Raw genomic sequence first — 16,172 nt, 5'->3', positions numbered from 1 at the left:
GGCGAGTGATGCAGCTGGAAGGAAAGCGATCAAGAGGAAAGGCGATGCGGTGGTGCGATCGGACTCGGTGGCCCGAGGAGCGGAAAGAGAGATGACGCGGGACAGGGCAGCGTGGAGAAGTTCGGCAAGGACAGCGGGACGCCCCACACGAGTGGGGCAAACGCGTCCCACTCACGTGATGATAAGCCCACTTTGTTGAGCTATCATTTGTGGCCAGGTTGCTTCCCGAAAGAGAACCGTGTAGCTCAGTGGGCCCAATCTGGTCAAATAAAAATTGTTTAAAATAGTTTAGTTGAGCTCACGTTATTATAGATATAACTGCTCAACCCCAGCTATTAACACAGTAAAACCTTGGATTGCGAGTAACTTGGTCTGCGAGTGTTTTGCAAGACGAGCTAAAAAATGTGAAATAAATATTAATTTGATATACGAGCGAGGTCTTGCAATACGAGTAGTAGTACGTGTACACGCTTTGTCTGCCGAGTGTCACGTGATCACAACTGATGTACGTTGTACTTTGATATACGAGTGCTTTGGATTACAAACACGTTTCCGGAACGAATCACGCTCGCAATCCAAGGTTTTTACTGCGCTCTCCTTCGTAGCGCAGCGTCTAGCGGAGACGTTGAGCGTTGCCGACGGCGACCAGACGACATCGACGACGAGACGGGTCCACTCCCAGAACCGGCAGCCCCGAGCCCCCCGCTCTCGCCTCCTTTTACGCTACCGGCGCGGCAGGTTCCAGGGCCCCCCAGACGGGATCCTCCGTGACCCTTGCCCGAGTTCATCCGCTCTGCCAACACACCGTGCTCGCCCTCACCCCCGTGTGCGCTCTGTCCACCACAGTTGCCGCTGCTGTCCACCAGCCGGCGCTGTTACACTACACTTGCATTGCCCTTGTACTGTTCGCCTCTTGGCATTCTCTGGTCTAACACCTGAAGGCTGTCTCTGGTGTAGGCCAATCAGTTTCAAAGACATTGCTTATATTATCAGAAGCGTGTCTGTTTGCGTGTTCACCACAAGTACCGTGTTTGGTTAATGCAGACTTGATGCCTCTGCAATAGGTGTGTTGTCTACTTGGTGTTTGAACATCTTAACACAGCTCCTGTTTCATTTCCGGAAAGGGTAAAAAGCTAATTTTAAAAATTTTTCATCGCCTTGATACTATAGGTGTGTTGTCTACTTGGTGTTTGAACATCTTAACACAGCTCCTGTTTCATTTCCGGAAAGGGTAAAAAGCTAATTTTTATTTTTTTTCATCGCCTTGATACTGGAAAAAACGCGTCCCATAGTTATTTCTTGTCTGAAAAAAAGAAGCAGACCACGCTATAACTGGCTTGGTGGCATGGGGAGGCTGAATGCACCGTGCCACCTCTAGGTAGGCTCAGCCTCAAACGCTCACTCACCTGGCTCTGTGTCTGTGTCCCCTAACGAGTCGATGGTTGGGTCTGCAGAGCTCTGCGACGGGGCCCTCTGCTCCTCCGTCGTGGGGATCACCTGTGTACATGCACACACACACGTGTACATATACACACAAGCGCGGGTGTAGATACACACACGTACACACACAACGACAGACCAACACTCAACACACACCCACCCGCTTAATCGCCCACCCATCCAATCGTTCACCCACCCACTCGCTCACCCACGCACTCACTCACCACCAACTCACCCAATCACTTACTCAATCACCCACCTACTCATTTGCGCACTGACTCATTCACGGGTGCACCCACTCACTCAATCACTGAACCCCTCACCTGCTCACCCACCCCATTCACTCACCCACTCACTCACCTACCCACCCACCGACTAACCCACCCAATCACTTAATCACCCACCAAACTAACGCACTTTCCCACCCACCCAGTTACTCACTCACCCACCCAGTCACTCACCCACCCAATCACTCACGGAATCACCCACCCATTCACCCACCCACTCGTTACCTCCTCCTCCTCCTCGTCGTTTGCTCTTCGAGAGTTGAGAGGTGAAGTCTCATGCGACCCTTGACCTCCGACCCCATTGGCTAGGCTGCGCGGAGCCCTTCCTGTGGGCCTAGAGGCGAGAGAGATAGGCGCGGGGGTTCAAAGTGGGCGAATTCAGCGCAGACGCGTACTCACACACTCACGCACACACTCACACACTCACTCACACTCACTCACACACCCACTCACACTCACTCACACTCACACACCCACTCACACTCACACACCCACTCACACTCACACACTCACTCACTCACACACTCACTCACACTCACTCACACTCACTCACACTCACTCACACACTCACTCACACTCACTCACACACTCACTCACACACTCACACTCACTCACACACTCACTCACACTCACTCACACACCCACTCACACTCACTAACACTCACACACCCACTCACACTCACACACTCACTCACTCACACACTCACTCACACTCACTCACACACTCACTCACACTCACACACACTCACCGGCCATCACTCCGGCACTCCTCCTGGGGTAATTCAGTGAAGCCGATGTCCGCCTGGGTCACGAGAAAAGGTCATTAGGTCAACAGTTCCAGCAGTTACACAGAAAGCAGTCACACTGCTTAACGTGTGTACGCGTGTGTATGAGTGCGTGTACATGTATATTTACGTACACCTGTATGGTGTATGCAAGTGTGTGCGTAAGTGCACGTGTATGTGTGCAAACGAGTATGCATGTCTGGCACAAGCGTCATGGTGACGTCACCGCCACTTAGTGGCGAATGGCGGTTGTGGTTGTTGTTGTTGTTGTGTGTGAGGGAGCGGTGGTGCAGCGGTTAGCGCGCTGCGCTAGGAACCCGGCGACCCGGGTTCGAATCCCGCTCACGGCCAACACCAGTGACGATCATCTGAACCGGTCCTGGGCCTCCCCTAGGTCGACTCAGCCTCAAATGAGTACCTGGTGCGGTGTGTAGTAAACATCGCAACTGGGGAGACAAAGGCGGTCGGGCGTGGTGCTGGCCGCCCACCCCCTCGTGTACCGTTCCGGCCTTCATAGGTGCTCGCTAACAGCACTTATTCCCTACAGTCTGTTCAGGCTATACGGGGAATTTTTGTGTATGTACGTGTGTATGTACGTGTGTATGTACGTGTGTGTGTATGTACGCGCGCGTGTGTGTGTATGTCTGCGCGCGTGTGTGTGTGTGTACGTGCGTGTGTGTGTACGAGCGCTTGTGTGTATATGAGCACGTGTGTGTGTGCGTGTGTACACGCGCGCGTGTTCACGTACGTGCGGGTCGACGCCGTAGCCGTGTGGGTAGAGGCCGTTGCAGGGCGCGCTGTCGTAGACGTGCCGGCACTTGTAGCCACTGAGCTCGGTCAGCTGAGTCTCGTCCACGCAGCCGGCGGCCCCAACGCCGTTGCCTACGCAAAGGAAGACAGAGATCACCACCCCCCCCCCCCCGTCTTTAACCGCAATGTCGGGGCAAGCGCACCGTGTCAAGCCACGCCGTGTCAACCCGTACCCCATGTATCTTGCACAGGTGAAATTTAGTTGTCGGGTCCACGCGTGGCGTACGGCCGTTTCAATACGGGCAAAATAAATAAAAATTGTCCATCCGTTTTGTGCTTTTCCCTTGCGATGGTGACTTTGAGAGGGTGAACGTTGAGATTTATAAGGGGCACGGGGGTGACCAATAAGGAAGCTAGGGGCACTGATAAGGGGTTGACAATGTTAACGAGTAGCCGGCACTGTGGCACACCACGAGGGGGTGGGTGGCCAGCAACGACGCACGACACCCACACTCACGGCACACACTCGCATACCGTGCCACGTGGTACACCTCGCCCCCCCCCCCACATGCCGTGAGTGTCACGTGGTACCCCCCCCCCCCCCGCTCAACGTACCGTGCGCCCGCGCGCCGCTGCGAGCCTTCCACCCTCTGAGCGCGATGAAGCCGAGCACGGTGAGCACCATGAGGCCCAGGAGGAGTCCCAGCAGCAGATAGAGCAGGGCGCTCCCTCCGGAGCCTCCACTCCGTTCACCGCCACCGCCGCCGCCGCCGCCGCCGCCGCCGCCGCCGCCGCCGTCTTTATCGGGAGACCGCGAGGGTTTGGCAGACGGTCGCTCGCCGCGGTCGTCATCGTCGTCGTCGTCGTCGTCGTCGTCGCGGTGACGGTTGTCGTGGTGATGGTGGTCGTGGTGGGTGGGGGGCCGCGGGGAGTGGGCCCTGTGGGGCTTGCGGGCGGCTGGGGGGAGAGCGGAGTGGGTGGGGGGGGGGAGAGTGTCGAGGTTAAGATGGGGGGGGGGGGAGTGCGTGCCAGGCTAGGTGCATGTCGAGGCCACACTGCCTCGCTCATTCACTCGCTCCCTCCCTCAATCACCCCCTCTCTCCGTCATCGAATCAACCGCAGCCTCGTTCATTCACTCCCTTGCTCCCTCCCTCAACGCCTTCTCTCTCTCATTCCCTCTCTCATTCCCTCTCTCATTCCCTGCCTGCCTCAATCGCTTCCTCACTCAATCACTTGCCGACTGGCTCATTCACTCACTTGCTCCCTCCTTCACTCACTTGCTCCCTGGCTCGCTCACTCGCTGAACCCCCGGGCCACGGACCGGTACCGGTCCGTGGCCTGTTAGGAACCGGGCCGCACAGCAGCAGGAGGTGAGAGCGGTGAGTCCGATCACGTGGTCCGCGCCCCCATTATTTCATTATTTACCACTTCCGTCCGCGCCTCTTTTCCCGCACTGCGCACTCAGTCTCAGTCACGGTTTTGGTGAGCCCACAAGCTCTAACCCCCTAGTAGCCACAGTGAGTGAAAAACAAACATAGCTGGAGAGCTACTTTGAAAAGGGGGAAAGACTCAATGATGAACCCCCCCCCCCCTCCTCCACGGTCGGTGAAAAAAATTGTCTTCCACGAAACCGGTCCCTGGTGCCCAAAAAGGTTTGGAACCGCTGTCGTAGAGCATGACGTTGTTAAACTCCACTCCCTCCTTCACTCGCTCACTCGCTCCTTCACTAGCTCACTCCCTCCTTCACTCGCTCACTCGCTCGCTCCTTCACCTCGTTCCCTCCTTGACTCGCTCACTCGCTCCTTCACCTCGTTCCCTCGCTCACCCTTGATCTCGCAGATCATGACGTTGCTGCACTCGCTCCCTCCTTCACTCGCTCGCTCCATCACTAGCTCGCTCGCTCCTTCACTAGCTCGCTCGCTCCTTCAATAGCTCGCTCCCTCCTTCAATAGCTCGCTCCCTCCTTCACTAGCTCGCTCGCTCCTTCAATAGCTCGCTCCCTCCTTCACTAGCTCGCTCCCTCCTTCAATAGCTCGCTCCCTCCTTCACTAGCTCGCTCGCTCCTTCAATAGCTCGCTCCCTCCTTCACTAGCTCGCTCGCTCCTTCACTAGCTCGCTCCTTCAATAGCTCGCTCCCTCCTTCACTAGCTCGCTCGCTCCTTCACTGGCTCGCTCGCTCCTTCACTGGCTCGCTCGCTCCTTCACTAGCTCGCTCCCTCCTACACTCGCTCCCTCCTTCACTTGCTTGCTCCTTCACTCGCTCGCTCCCTCCTACACTCGCTCCCTCCTTCACTGGCTCGCTCCCTCCTTCACTTGCTCGCTCCTTCACTCGCTCGCTCCCTCCTTCACTAGCTCGCTCCTTCACTAGCTCGCTCCCTCCTTCACTAGCTCGCTCACTCCTTCACTAGCTCGCTCCCTCCTTCACTGGCTCGCTCGCTCCTTCACTAGCTCGCTCGCTCCTTCACTAGCTCGCTCCTTCACTAGCTCGCTCCCTCCTTCACTAGCTCGCTCGCTCCTTCACTCGCTCGCTCGCTCCTTCACTCGCTCCCTCCTTCACTGGCTCGCTCGCTCCTTCACTAGCTCGCTCCCTCCTTCACTTGCTCGCTCCTTCACTAGCTTGCTCGTTCCTTTTACTCGTTTCCTCTTTCACTCGCTCACTCGCGCCTTCACCTCGTTCCCTCCTTCATCCGCTCCTTCACCTCGTTCTCTCCTTCACCCGCACCTTGAATCTCTCACTTGCTCCTTCACTCGCTCACTCACTCGTTCCTTCACCTCGTTCCCTCGCTCACCCTTGATCTCGCAGATCATGACGTTGCTGAACTCGCTCCCTCCTTCACTCGCTCGCTCCTTCACTAGCTCGCTCGCTCCTTCACTAGCTCGCTCCCTCCTTCACTCGCTCGCTCCTTCACTAGCTCGCTCCTTCACTAGCTCGCTCCTTCACTGGCTCGCTCCTTCACTAGCTCGCTCGCTCCTTCACTCGCTCGCTCCTTCCTTCACTAGCTCGCTCCCTCCTTCACTGGCTCGCTCCCTCCTTCACTAGCTCGCTCCCTCCTTCACTCGCTCGCTCGCTCCTTCACTGGCTTGCTCGCTCCTTCACTAGCTCGCTCCTTCACTAGCTCGCTCGCTCCTTCACTAGCTCGCTCCTTCACTAGCTCGCTCCTTCACTGGCTCGCTCGCTCCTTCACTCGCTCACTCCTTCACTAGCTCGCTCGCTCCTTCACTAGCTCGCTCCCTCCTTCACTCGCTCGCTCGCTCCTTCACTGGCTCGCTCGCTCCTTCACTAGCTCGCTCCTTCACTAGCTCGCTCGGTCCTTCACTAGCTCGCTCCTTCACTAGCTCGCTCCTTCACTAGCTCGCTCCTTCACTAGCTCGCTCACTCCTTCACTAGCTCGCTCCCTCCTTCACTCGCTCGCTCGCTCCTTCACTGGCTCGCTCGCTCCTTCACTAGCTCGCTCCTTCACTAGCTCGCTCCCTCCTTCACTCGCTCGCTCGCTCCTTCACTGGCTCGCTCGCTCCTTCACTAGCTCGCTCCTTCACTAGCTCGCTCCCTCCTTCACTCGCTCGCTCGCTCCTTCACTGGCTCGCTCGCTCCTTCACTAGCTCGCTCCCTCCTTCACTCGCTCGCTCGCTCCTTCACTGGCTCGCTCGCCCCTTCACTAGCTCGCTCGCTCCTTCACTAGCTCGCTCCTACACTAGCTCGCTCGCTCCTTCACTAGCTCGCTCGCTCCTTCACTCGCTCGCTCCCTCCTTCTCTCACTCGCTCCCTCCTTCACTCGCTCGCTCCCTCCTTCACTAGCTCGCTCGCCCCTTCACTCGCTCGCTCCCTCCTTCACTCGCTCGCTCCCTCCTTCGCTAGCTCGCTCGCCCCTTCACTAGCTCGCTCGCTCCTTCACTCGCTCGCTCCCTCCTTCACTCGCTCGCTCGCTCCTTCACTAGCTCGCCCCTTCACTCGCTCGCTCCCTCCTTCACTCGCTCGCTCCCTCCTTCACTAGCTCGCTCGCCCCTTCACTAGCTCGCTCGCTCCTTCACTCGCTCGCTCCCTCCTTCACTCGCTCGCTCCCTCCTTCACTAGCTCGCTCGCTCCTTCACTAGCTCGCTCCTTCACTAGCTCGCTCCTACACTAGCTCGCTCCTACACTAGCTCGCTCACTCCTTCACTAGCTCGCTCCCTCCTTCACTCGCTCGCTCGCTCCTTCACTGGCTCGCTCGCTCCTTCACTAGCTCGCTCCTTCACTAGCTCGCTCCCTCCTTCACTCGCTCGCTCGCTCCTTCACTGGCTCGCTCGCCCCTTCACTAGCTCGCTCGCTCCTTCACTCGCTCGCTCGGTCACTAGCTCGCTCGCTCCTTCACTTGCTCGCTCCCTCCTTCTCTCGCTCGCTCCCTCCTTCACTCGCTCGCTCCCTCCTTCACTAGCTCGCTCGCCCCTTCACTAGCTCGCTCGCTTCTTCAGTAGCTCGCTCGCTAGCTCGCTCACCCTTGGTCTCGCAGATCATGACGTTGCTGAACTCGCTCTGGCCGCCGTCATTGAACACCCTCATCTTGATGTCGTACGACGTCTCTGGCAGCAGCGAGTGGATCGTGTGGTGGCGCATCTCACCTGAGGGCGCCACGGGGAGACACGGAGGGAGACACGGAGGGAGACACGCGGGGAGGAGACACGGAGACGCACGGGGAGGCGGAGGGAGACACGGAGGGAGACACGGAGGGAGACACGCGGGGAGAAGACACGGAGACACACGGGGAGGCGGAGGGAGACACGCGGGGAGGTGACAGGGAGACGGAGGGAGACATAGTGAGAGACACATGGGGAGATAGAGGTGAGCGTACGTACAAATATGTACGTACATGTACACACAAAGATAAAGATCCCCCGTACAGCCTTAACAGACTGTTGGGGCAAGTGCTGCGAGCACGCACACACACGCACAGACGCGCACACGCGCACACGCACACACGGGCGCATGCGCGCACGCACGGACGCACACACACGCGCGCACACACACACACGTGCACACACGTGACACACACACACGCGCGCACACACAGATGCACACACGCGCACACACAGACACACACACACCCGCGCACACACGGACGTACACACACGCGCGCACACACAGACGCACACACACGCATACACACAGACACACACACGCGCACACACGTGACACACGCGCGCACACACAGATGCACACACACACGCGCACACATAGACGCACACACACGCATACACACAGACACACACACGCGCACACACGTGACACACACACACGCACGCACACACAGATGCACACACACACGCGCACACATAGACGCACACACACGCGCGCACACACAGATGTGCACACACGCGCGCATACACAGACGCACACACACACACGCGCGCACACACACGGGACGCACACACACACGGGACGCACACACACACGTGTGCACACACACACACGTGATGCACACACACACGGGACACACACACACACGTGACACACACACACACACGTGACACACACACACACGTGACACACACACACACACACAGACACACACACACACACGTGACACACACACACACGTGACACACACACACACACACACGTGACACACACACACACGTGACACACACACACACACACGTGACACACACGCACACACACACAGACGCACTGTCAGCCACGTTCTCAGCGTAGTCGCTGTCGTTGTCGCTGTCCGTGGGTCGGTAGAAGATGTAGAAGCCCCGGATCGGAGTGTTGTTGTTCGCTTCCGGCGTGTACTGCAAACAGACAACAGGTCCCCCGTGTAGCCCTTGACAGACGGTGCAGCAAGCGAATCGCAGCATCACCTGTGAAGGCCGGCACTGTGTACCATTAGGTACGCACGCATGCACGCTAAACGCATATACACGCACGGACACATACATGCAAATATGCAAAAAGGTCCCCCGTATACCCTTCGACAGACTGTTGGGGTCAAGTGCTGTTAGTGAGCAGAAACCTATGACGCTCCGGCACGGTGTATCATTCTGTACACACACATGTACACTAAACACACATGACAACAACGACAACAACAACAAACGCCATTCGCACACACGTACAAATATAGAGCTACGCAAATGATGAAAAACAGGAGGCGGTTGTTAAGATGTTCGAACACAAAATGGGCAGCTTTTGCGAGGCATCAAGTCTGCATTAACCATACATACTTGTGGCAAAACATGCAAACAGGCATGCTCCGATAATATAATGTATGCATTGTGCTTGAAACTGCGCCTTGTCCATGCACCGGTGTCAGACCAGGGAAGGACACCGCGGAAGGCTGAAGGCCGAAGCCTCTTCCTATTTCTCATCGTCGCTGGTAGGTGCGTCGGTTTGCCCTGGTTGGTTGTTTAAAAAAATATATTTTTGGATATGAATTTTTTTAAATATAGATTTTTCACTGTTTTTTTAAATATATAGATTTTTTAATAAAAAAAAAACACATGTAAAGTAATTCGCGAAATATATATTTTTACATATATACTTTTATATAAACGTATATCATACACCTACTATAATCGCCCAGGAATGTCTGTCCTTAACGCTCGTGATGTCACTCCACATCGACCAGCCCCCCTCATTAATAATCACGAGCAGGTGACGTCCTCCAAATGGACACCCCCCCCCCCCAATTCATAATAATTAGCGGCTGACGTCACTCCACATGGGGGGGGGGGCGAGGCGCCTCCTCCCCCCTCCTCGGCGTCAACTCACAACCCTCACTACAAAGGCAGAACCCTCATGTCACGTGATCTCCGTAGCGCTGTTGTTGAGACATCGAAGTAAAAAGGACGTCACGATGAACAAGGGATTATAACCTTAAAATGAGAAAAGTCTGTGTCACCACATCCTTACAAATTGCATACGAATGGATGCAATGAATATATCACTGCAATACACCCGCCCTTGGACGCATAAACGGATAGCATCATATATTTATATATAATACATATTTATTTATGCATATTATATATAAAAGCATACAAAAATGTATAAATATATTTCCATATTTTAAATAAAAAATGAATATATTTCCGATTATATATTTCACAACTATTAATATATTTGTGTAGTTATTATTTTAAAATATTTAAAATATATTTAGAAAACATATGTTTCAATATATACTTATTTCGATGATACGATTTGAAAATATTTGTTTACATACGTACAAATGTTTTCATTAAGAAATGTATATTTTTCACAATAAAGGTTTTTGGGCTAGATCGCGTTTATTTATAAACGTGTCGTAACCCTCCACCACCCGACACGGCCAATCAGCAAAAAACCAGTGTCACGTTGACAAAAAGACAATTAACTCACTGCTTCAGCCCACGTTCAAAACACTTTTGTTATCTACGTATAAACACGCGTTTGTTTTTTTTTCCCATGATAGTCACCGTCCACTTGAGCAGGATCTTGGAGGAGCTCAGCGCGTCGGTGTAGGTGATGTAGGGCCCAGCGACGGGCCGTGGGGACGGCCGATCCGACGCACCGCCCACGCCGTATGCTCGCGACGCTGCGCTGCGTGCACTTTCCCCACACGCGTTGCTCGCCGCCACGCGGAACCGGTACGTGGCCCCTACGCACGCGCGCACACGCAGGTAGACACACACACACACACACAGGTAAACACACAGGTAAACACACACACAGGTAAACACGCAGGTAAACACACACTCACAGGTAAACACACACACAGGTAGACACACACACACACACACGTAAACACACATACACACACACACACACAGGTAAACACACAGGTAAACACACACACACAGGTAAACACACAGGTAAACACACACTCACAGGTAAACACACTCACAGGTAAACACACACACAGGTAGACACACACACACACACAGGTAAACACACAGGTAAACACACACACAGGTAAACACACAGGTAAACACACACACAGGTAAACACACACTCACAGGTAAACACACAGGTAAACACACACACACAGGTAAACACACACACACAGGTAAACACACTCACAGGTAAACACACACACAGGTAGACACATACACACACACACAGGTAAACACACAGGTAAACACACACTCACAGGTAAACACACACACACACGTAAACACACATACACACAGACACACACACAGATACACACACACACAGGTAAACACACTCACAGGTAGACACACACACACAGGTAAACACACAGGTAAACACACACTCACAGGTAAACACACTCACAGGTAAACACACACACACAGGTAGACACACACACAGGTAAACACACAGGTAAACACACACACACAGGTAAACACACAGGTAAACACACACACAGGTAAACACACTCACAGGTAAACACACACACAGGTAGACACACACACACACGTAAACACACACACACACACACGTATACACACAGACACACACAGACACACACACACAGGTAAACACACACACAGACACACACACAGGTAAACACACAGACACACAGACAGGTAAACACACTCACAGGTAAACACACTCACAGGTAAACACACACACACACACGTAAACACACACACACACACACACGTATACACACAGACACACACAGACACACACACACAGGTAAACACACACACAGACACACACACAGGTAAACACACACACACAGACACACAGACAGGTAAACACACTCACAGGTAAACACACACACACACGTAAACACACATACACACAGACACACACACACACAGGTAAACACACACACAGACACACACACAGGTAAACACACACACAGACACACAGACAGGTAAACACACACACACAGATACACAACACAAAGAAAAAGATCCCCCATATAGCCTTAACAGACTGTAGGGGCAAGTGCTATTAGCGAGCACTTATGAAGGCCGGAACGGTACACGAGGGGGTGGGTGGCCAGCACCACGCCCGACCGCCTTTGTCTCCCTAGTGGCAATGTTTACACACCGCACCAAGTACCCATTTGAGGCTGAGTCGACCTAGGGGAGGCCCGAGAACGGTTCAGATAATCGTCACTGGTGTTGGCCGTGAGCGAGAATCGAACCCGGGTCGCCAGATTCATAGTGCAGCGCGCTAACCGCTACACTATCGCTCCCCACAGATACACACACACACATACACAGACACACACACACAGACACATACACACAAACACACACAGACACATACACACAAACACACACAGACACAGACACACACACAGACACATACACACAGATACACACAGACACACACACAGACACATACACACAGACACAGGCACACAAACAGACACAGACACAGAGACACACACAGACACACACACACAGACACATACACACAGACACACAGACACAGACACACACACAGACACAGACACACACACAGACACACACACAAACACACACAGACACACACACAGACACAAACACACAAACACACACAGACACACACACAGACACAGACACACACACACAGACACACACACACAGACACACACAGACACACAAACACACACACACACAGACACACACACACACAGACACACACACACATACACACAGACACACAGACACACACAGACACACCCAGACACACAGACACACATACACACAGACACACACACACACACAGACACACACAGACACACACAGACACACACACACAGAAACACACAGACACACACACAGACACACACACACACACAGACACACACACACATACACACAGACACACACAGACACACACAGACACACACACACACAGACACACACACACATACACACACACAAAGACACACACACAGACGCCCGTCCCCTCGCCCACCGGGCTGTAGCCCCTTGACCTCCACGGAGAGCTTGGAGGGGGGGATCCCCTTGGCGGCCACCGTCCACTCCCCCGCCGCGTGGTGGTGGGGGGTGGCGGCCCCCACCCCACCGCCGGGCGCCGGCCCCCCCCCGCCCGAGTGTTGGGGGGGTGCCGCCCCCCCACCCCCCAGCCGCCGGAACTCCACGTGGAACGCGGTGATGGGGGAGCCGCCGTTGGCGCGCGGGATCCACGTTACGTAGGCCGACGAGTCGGACGCCATCGCCACCGTGGGCCGGTCCGGGGCCTCCGGGACTGGGGGGGGAGGGGAGATGTTAACTACCTCGCCTGGTATGCAGGAGGTCGTGGGTTCGATCCCTCTCTCATCATCATCACGGTGGCTAGATGTTAACTACCTCGCCTGGTATGCAGGAGGTCGTGGGTTCTATCTCTCTCTCATCATCATCACGGTGGCTAGATGTTAACTACCTCGCCTGGTATGCAGGAGGTCGTGGGTTCGATCCCGACCCTGACAAATGCCTGCTGTAAATTTGGAGTGTTAGTGTCTCTCTCTCATTATCATCAACTCAGTGGCTAGGAGATGTTAACTACCTCGCCTGGTATGCAGGAGGTCGTGGGTTCGATCCCGACCCTGACAAATGCCTGCTGTAAATTTGGAGTCTTAGTGTCTCTCTCTCATCATCACGGTGGCTAGGAGATGTTAACTACCTCGCCTGGTGTACAGGAGGTCGTGGGTTCGATCACGACTCTGACAAATGCCTGCTGTAAATTTGGAGTCTTAGTGTCTCTCTCTCATCATCACGGTGGCTAGGAGATGTTAACTACCTCGCCTGGTATGCAGGAGGTCGTGGGTTCGATCCCGACCCTGACAAATGCCTGCTGCTGTATATTTGGAGTTTGCGTCTCTCTCTCTCTCTTTCTCTCTCCCCGTGGTTGCGTGGATTTTTTCTCCGGGTTTTCTACTTTTCCCCCCCCCCAGCGTTTAGAATCGACGTCGCGCGTTTCTCGATAATGAAGCTGCCGTCGTCATCATCTTGCACGTGATGATGACCACGATGAGCATGAGTCACACCGTCGAGCAGCTATCATTCGCGATAGCCACGTCGCTTCTGAGTGAGAGCTAGGCTAGGGGGTGGGCACATTTTTTGAACTCGCTGGCCACAGTGGGTTCATCAAATTTGACAGAGGGGCCGGGCCAGGAACAAATCATTACGTGAAAGGATTTGGCCTTTATAACAGGTAGCAAAGCATTGATTTGCAAGGCAATTTAACAAATTGCACGAACATGAACGATACAAAAACGTGTCGTAACTCCCGGTCAAAGTGCGCCATCTAATGGGGAAATGGGGGACATTACAGGAGAAAGGTAAAATTTAATTTAATAATAATAATATTTGTACAAGTTCGGCGGGCCAGATTAAAAATCCCAACGGGCCGTATACGGCTAGGCACTTGGTAACAATAAGCACTTTTTAATCAAATAAAATAAACAAAAATATATAAAATCCCACGGCCGCACAACGGGGCGTGCCGTCCTCCCCTCCCCTAGGTCGACTCGGCCTTAAATGAGGTGCCTGGTGTAGCGGTGTGTAGTAAACATCGTCACTGGGGAGACAAAGGTGGCCGGGTGTGGTGCTCGCCACACCACCCTCTCATAGGGGGGCCATGCCGGCCTTGATAGGTGCTGCTACTCGCTAACAGCACTTGCCCCCACACTCTGTAAAAGGTTATAAGGGGGATCTTTATCTTTGTCCCTGTATTTATGTGTAATTATATCTATGTATGTGTTTATGTCTACGTGTGTATGTCTCGTACAGAGAATCATGGACTCACACAGAGACCCATAGACTCACACAGAGACCCATAGACTCACACAGAGACCCATAGACTCACACAGAGACCCACAGACTCACACAGAGACCCATTGAGTGCGTGGAGGGGAGTAGAGTGAGATGAGAGGGGGGAGGCAGGAGAGAGCGTGGAGGGGAGTGGAGTGGAGTGAGATGAGAGGTAGGAGAGTGCGTGGTGTGGTGTGGAGTGGAGTGAGATGAGAGGGGAGAGGCAGGAGAGAGCGTGGAGGGGAGTGGAGTGAGATGAGAGGGAGAGGCAGGAGAGAGCGTGGAGGGGAGTGGAGTGAGATGAGAGGGGAGTGGAGTGTGATGAGAGGGAGAGGCAGGAGAGAGCGTGGAGGGGAGTGGAGTGAGATGAGAGAAGAGTGGAGTGAGATGAGAGGGGAGTGGAGTGAGATGAGAGGGGAGTGGAGTGAGATGAGAGGGGAGTGGAGTGAGATGAGAGGGGGAGGCAGGAGAGAGCGTGGAGGGGAGTGGAGTGGAGTGAGATGAGAGGTAGGAGAGTGCGTGGTGTGGAGTGGAGTGAGATGAGAGGGGAGAGGCAGGAGAGAGCGTGGAGGGGAGTGGAGTGAGATGAGAGGGAGAGGCAGGAGAGAGCGTGGAGGGGAGTGGAGTGAGATGAGAGGGGAGTGGAGTGAGATGAGAGGGGAGAGGCAGGAGAGAGCGTGGAGGGGAGTGGAGTGAGATGAGAGGGGAGTGGAGTGAGATGAGAGGGAGAGGCAGGAGAGAGCATGGAGGGGAGTGGAGTGAGATGAGAGGAGAGTGGAGTGAGATGAGAGGGGAGTGGAGTGAGATGAGAGGGGAGTGGAGTGAGATGAGAGGGGGAGGCAGGAGAGAGCGTGGAGGGGAGTGGAGTGAGATGAGAGGAGAGTGGAGTGAGATGAGAGGGGAGTGGAGTGAGATGAGAGGGGAGTGGAGTGAGATGAGAGAGGGAGGCAGGAGAGTGAGTGGTGTGGAGTGGAGTGAGATGAGAGGGGAGAGGCAGTATTTGCTGGGTCAGGGCAGTGTTGTTGGGTGGGGTCTCCCCTCACTACCAACGTTGCAGCAATGGAGTGGGTCAGGGTACTTACGATCCTCAAGCCGGCAGCCAAGGTGGGAGACAGGAGAGAGAGAGAAAGAGGGGAGCAGTGAACGGGGTGGGGGGGAGGAGCTCACAGCATCAAGGGGGCTTCACCGGGAGACGTCACAGCTCGCGTGTGTGTGTCTCCCCTAGGTCGAC

General features: G+C 54.4%; 1 protein-coding gene across 3 annotated transcripts in view; it reads right to left on the bottom strand.

Moving 5' to 3' along the window:
• Positions 1–16,172, bottom strand: part of LOC116955890 (uncharacterized) — an 86,924-nt gene that overhangs the window by 7,445 nt on the left and 63,307 nt on the right. For 2 of the 3 annotated variants that reach the window (XM_076053685.1, XM_076053686.1), the window contains exons 11-19: positions 13,104–13,397; positions 10,697–10,878; positions 8,926–9,031; positions 7,736–7,858; positions 3,878–4,219; positions 3,261–3,394; positions 2,477–2,529; positions 1,953–2,061; positions 1,407–1,497 (exon numbers count right to left, since the gene is read on the bottom strand). In XM_076053685.1, the coding sequence (XP_075909800.1) occupies positions 1,407–1,497; positions 1,953–2,061; positions 2,477–2,529; positions 3,261–3,394; positions 3,878–4,219; positions 7,736–7,858; positions 8,926–9,031; positions 10,697–10,878; positions 13,104–13,397 (1,434 nt within the window). Of the gene's footprint in view, positions 1–1,406; positions 1,500–1,952; positions 2,062–2,476; positions 2,530–3,260; positions 3,395–3,877; positions 4,220–7,735; positions 7,859–8,925; positions 9,032–10,696; positions 10,879–13,103; positions 13,398–16,172 lie in introns of all 3 variants that reach the window. The other variant, XM_076053687.1, reaches the window with a different exon arrangement.

This window comes from Petromyzon marinus, chromosome 62 (genome assembly GCF_048934315.1).
Source record: "Petromyzon marinus isolate PM22_M1 ecotype Great Lakes invasive population chromosome 62, UKy_Petmar_22M1.pri1.0, whole genome shotgun sequence".
NCBI lineage: Eukaryota > Metazoa > Chordata > Hyperoartia > Petromyzontiformes > Petromyzontidae > Petromyzon > Petromyzon marinus.
This window is presented reverse-complemented; position numbering and strand designations above follow the sequence as displayed.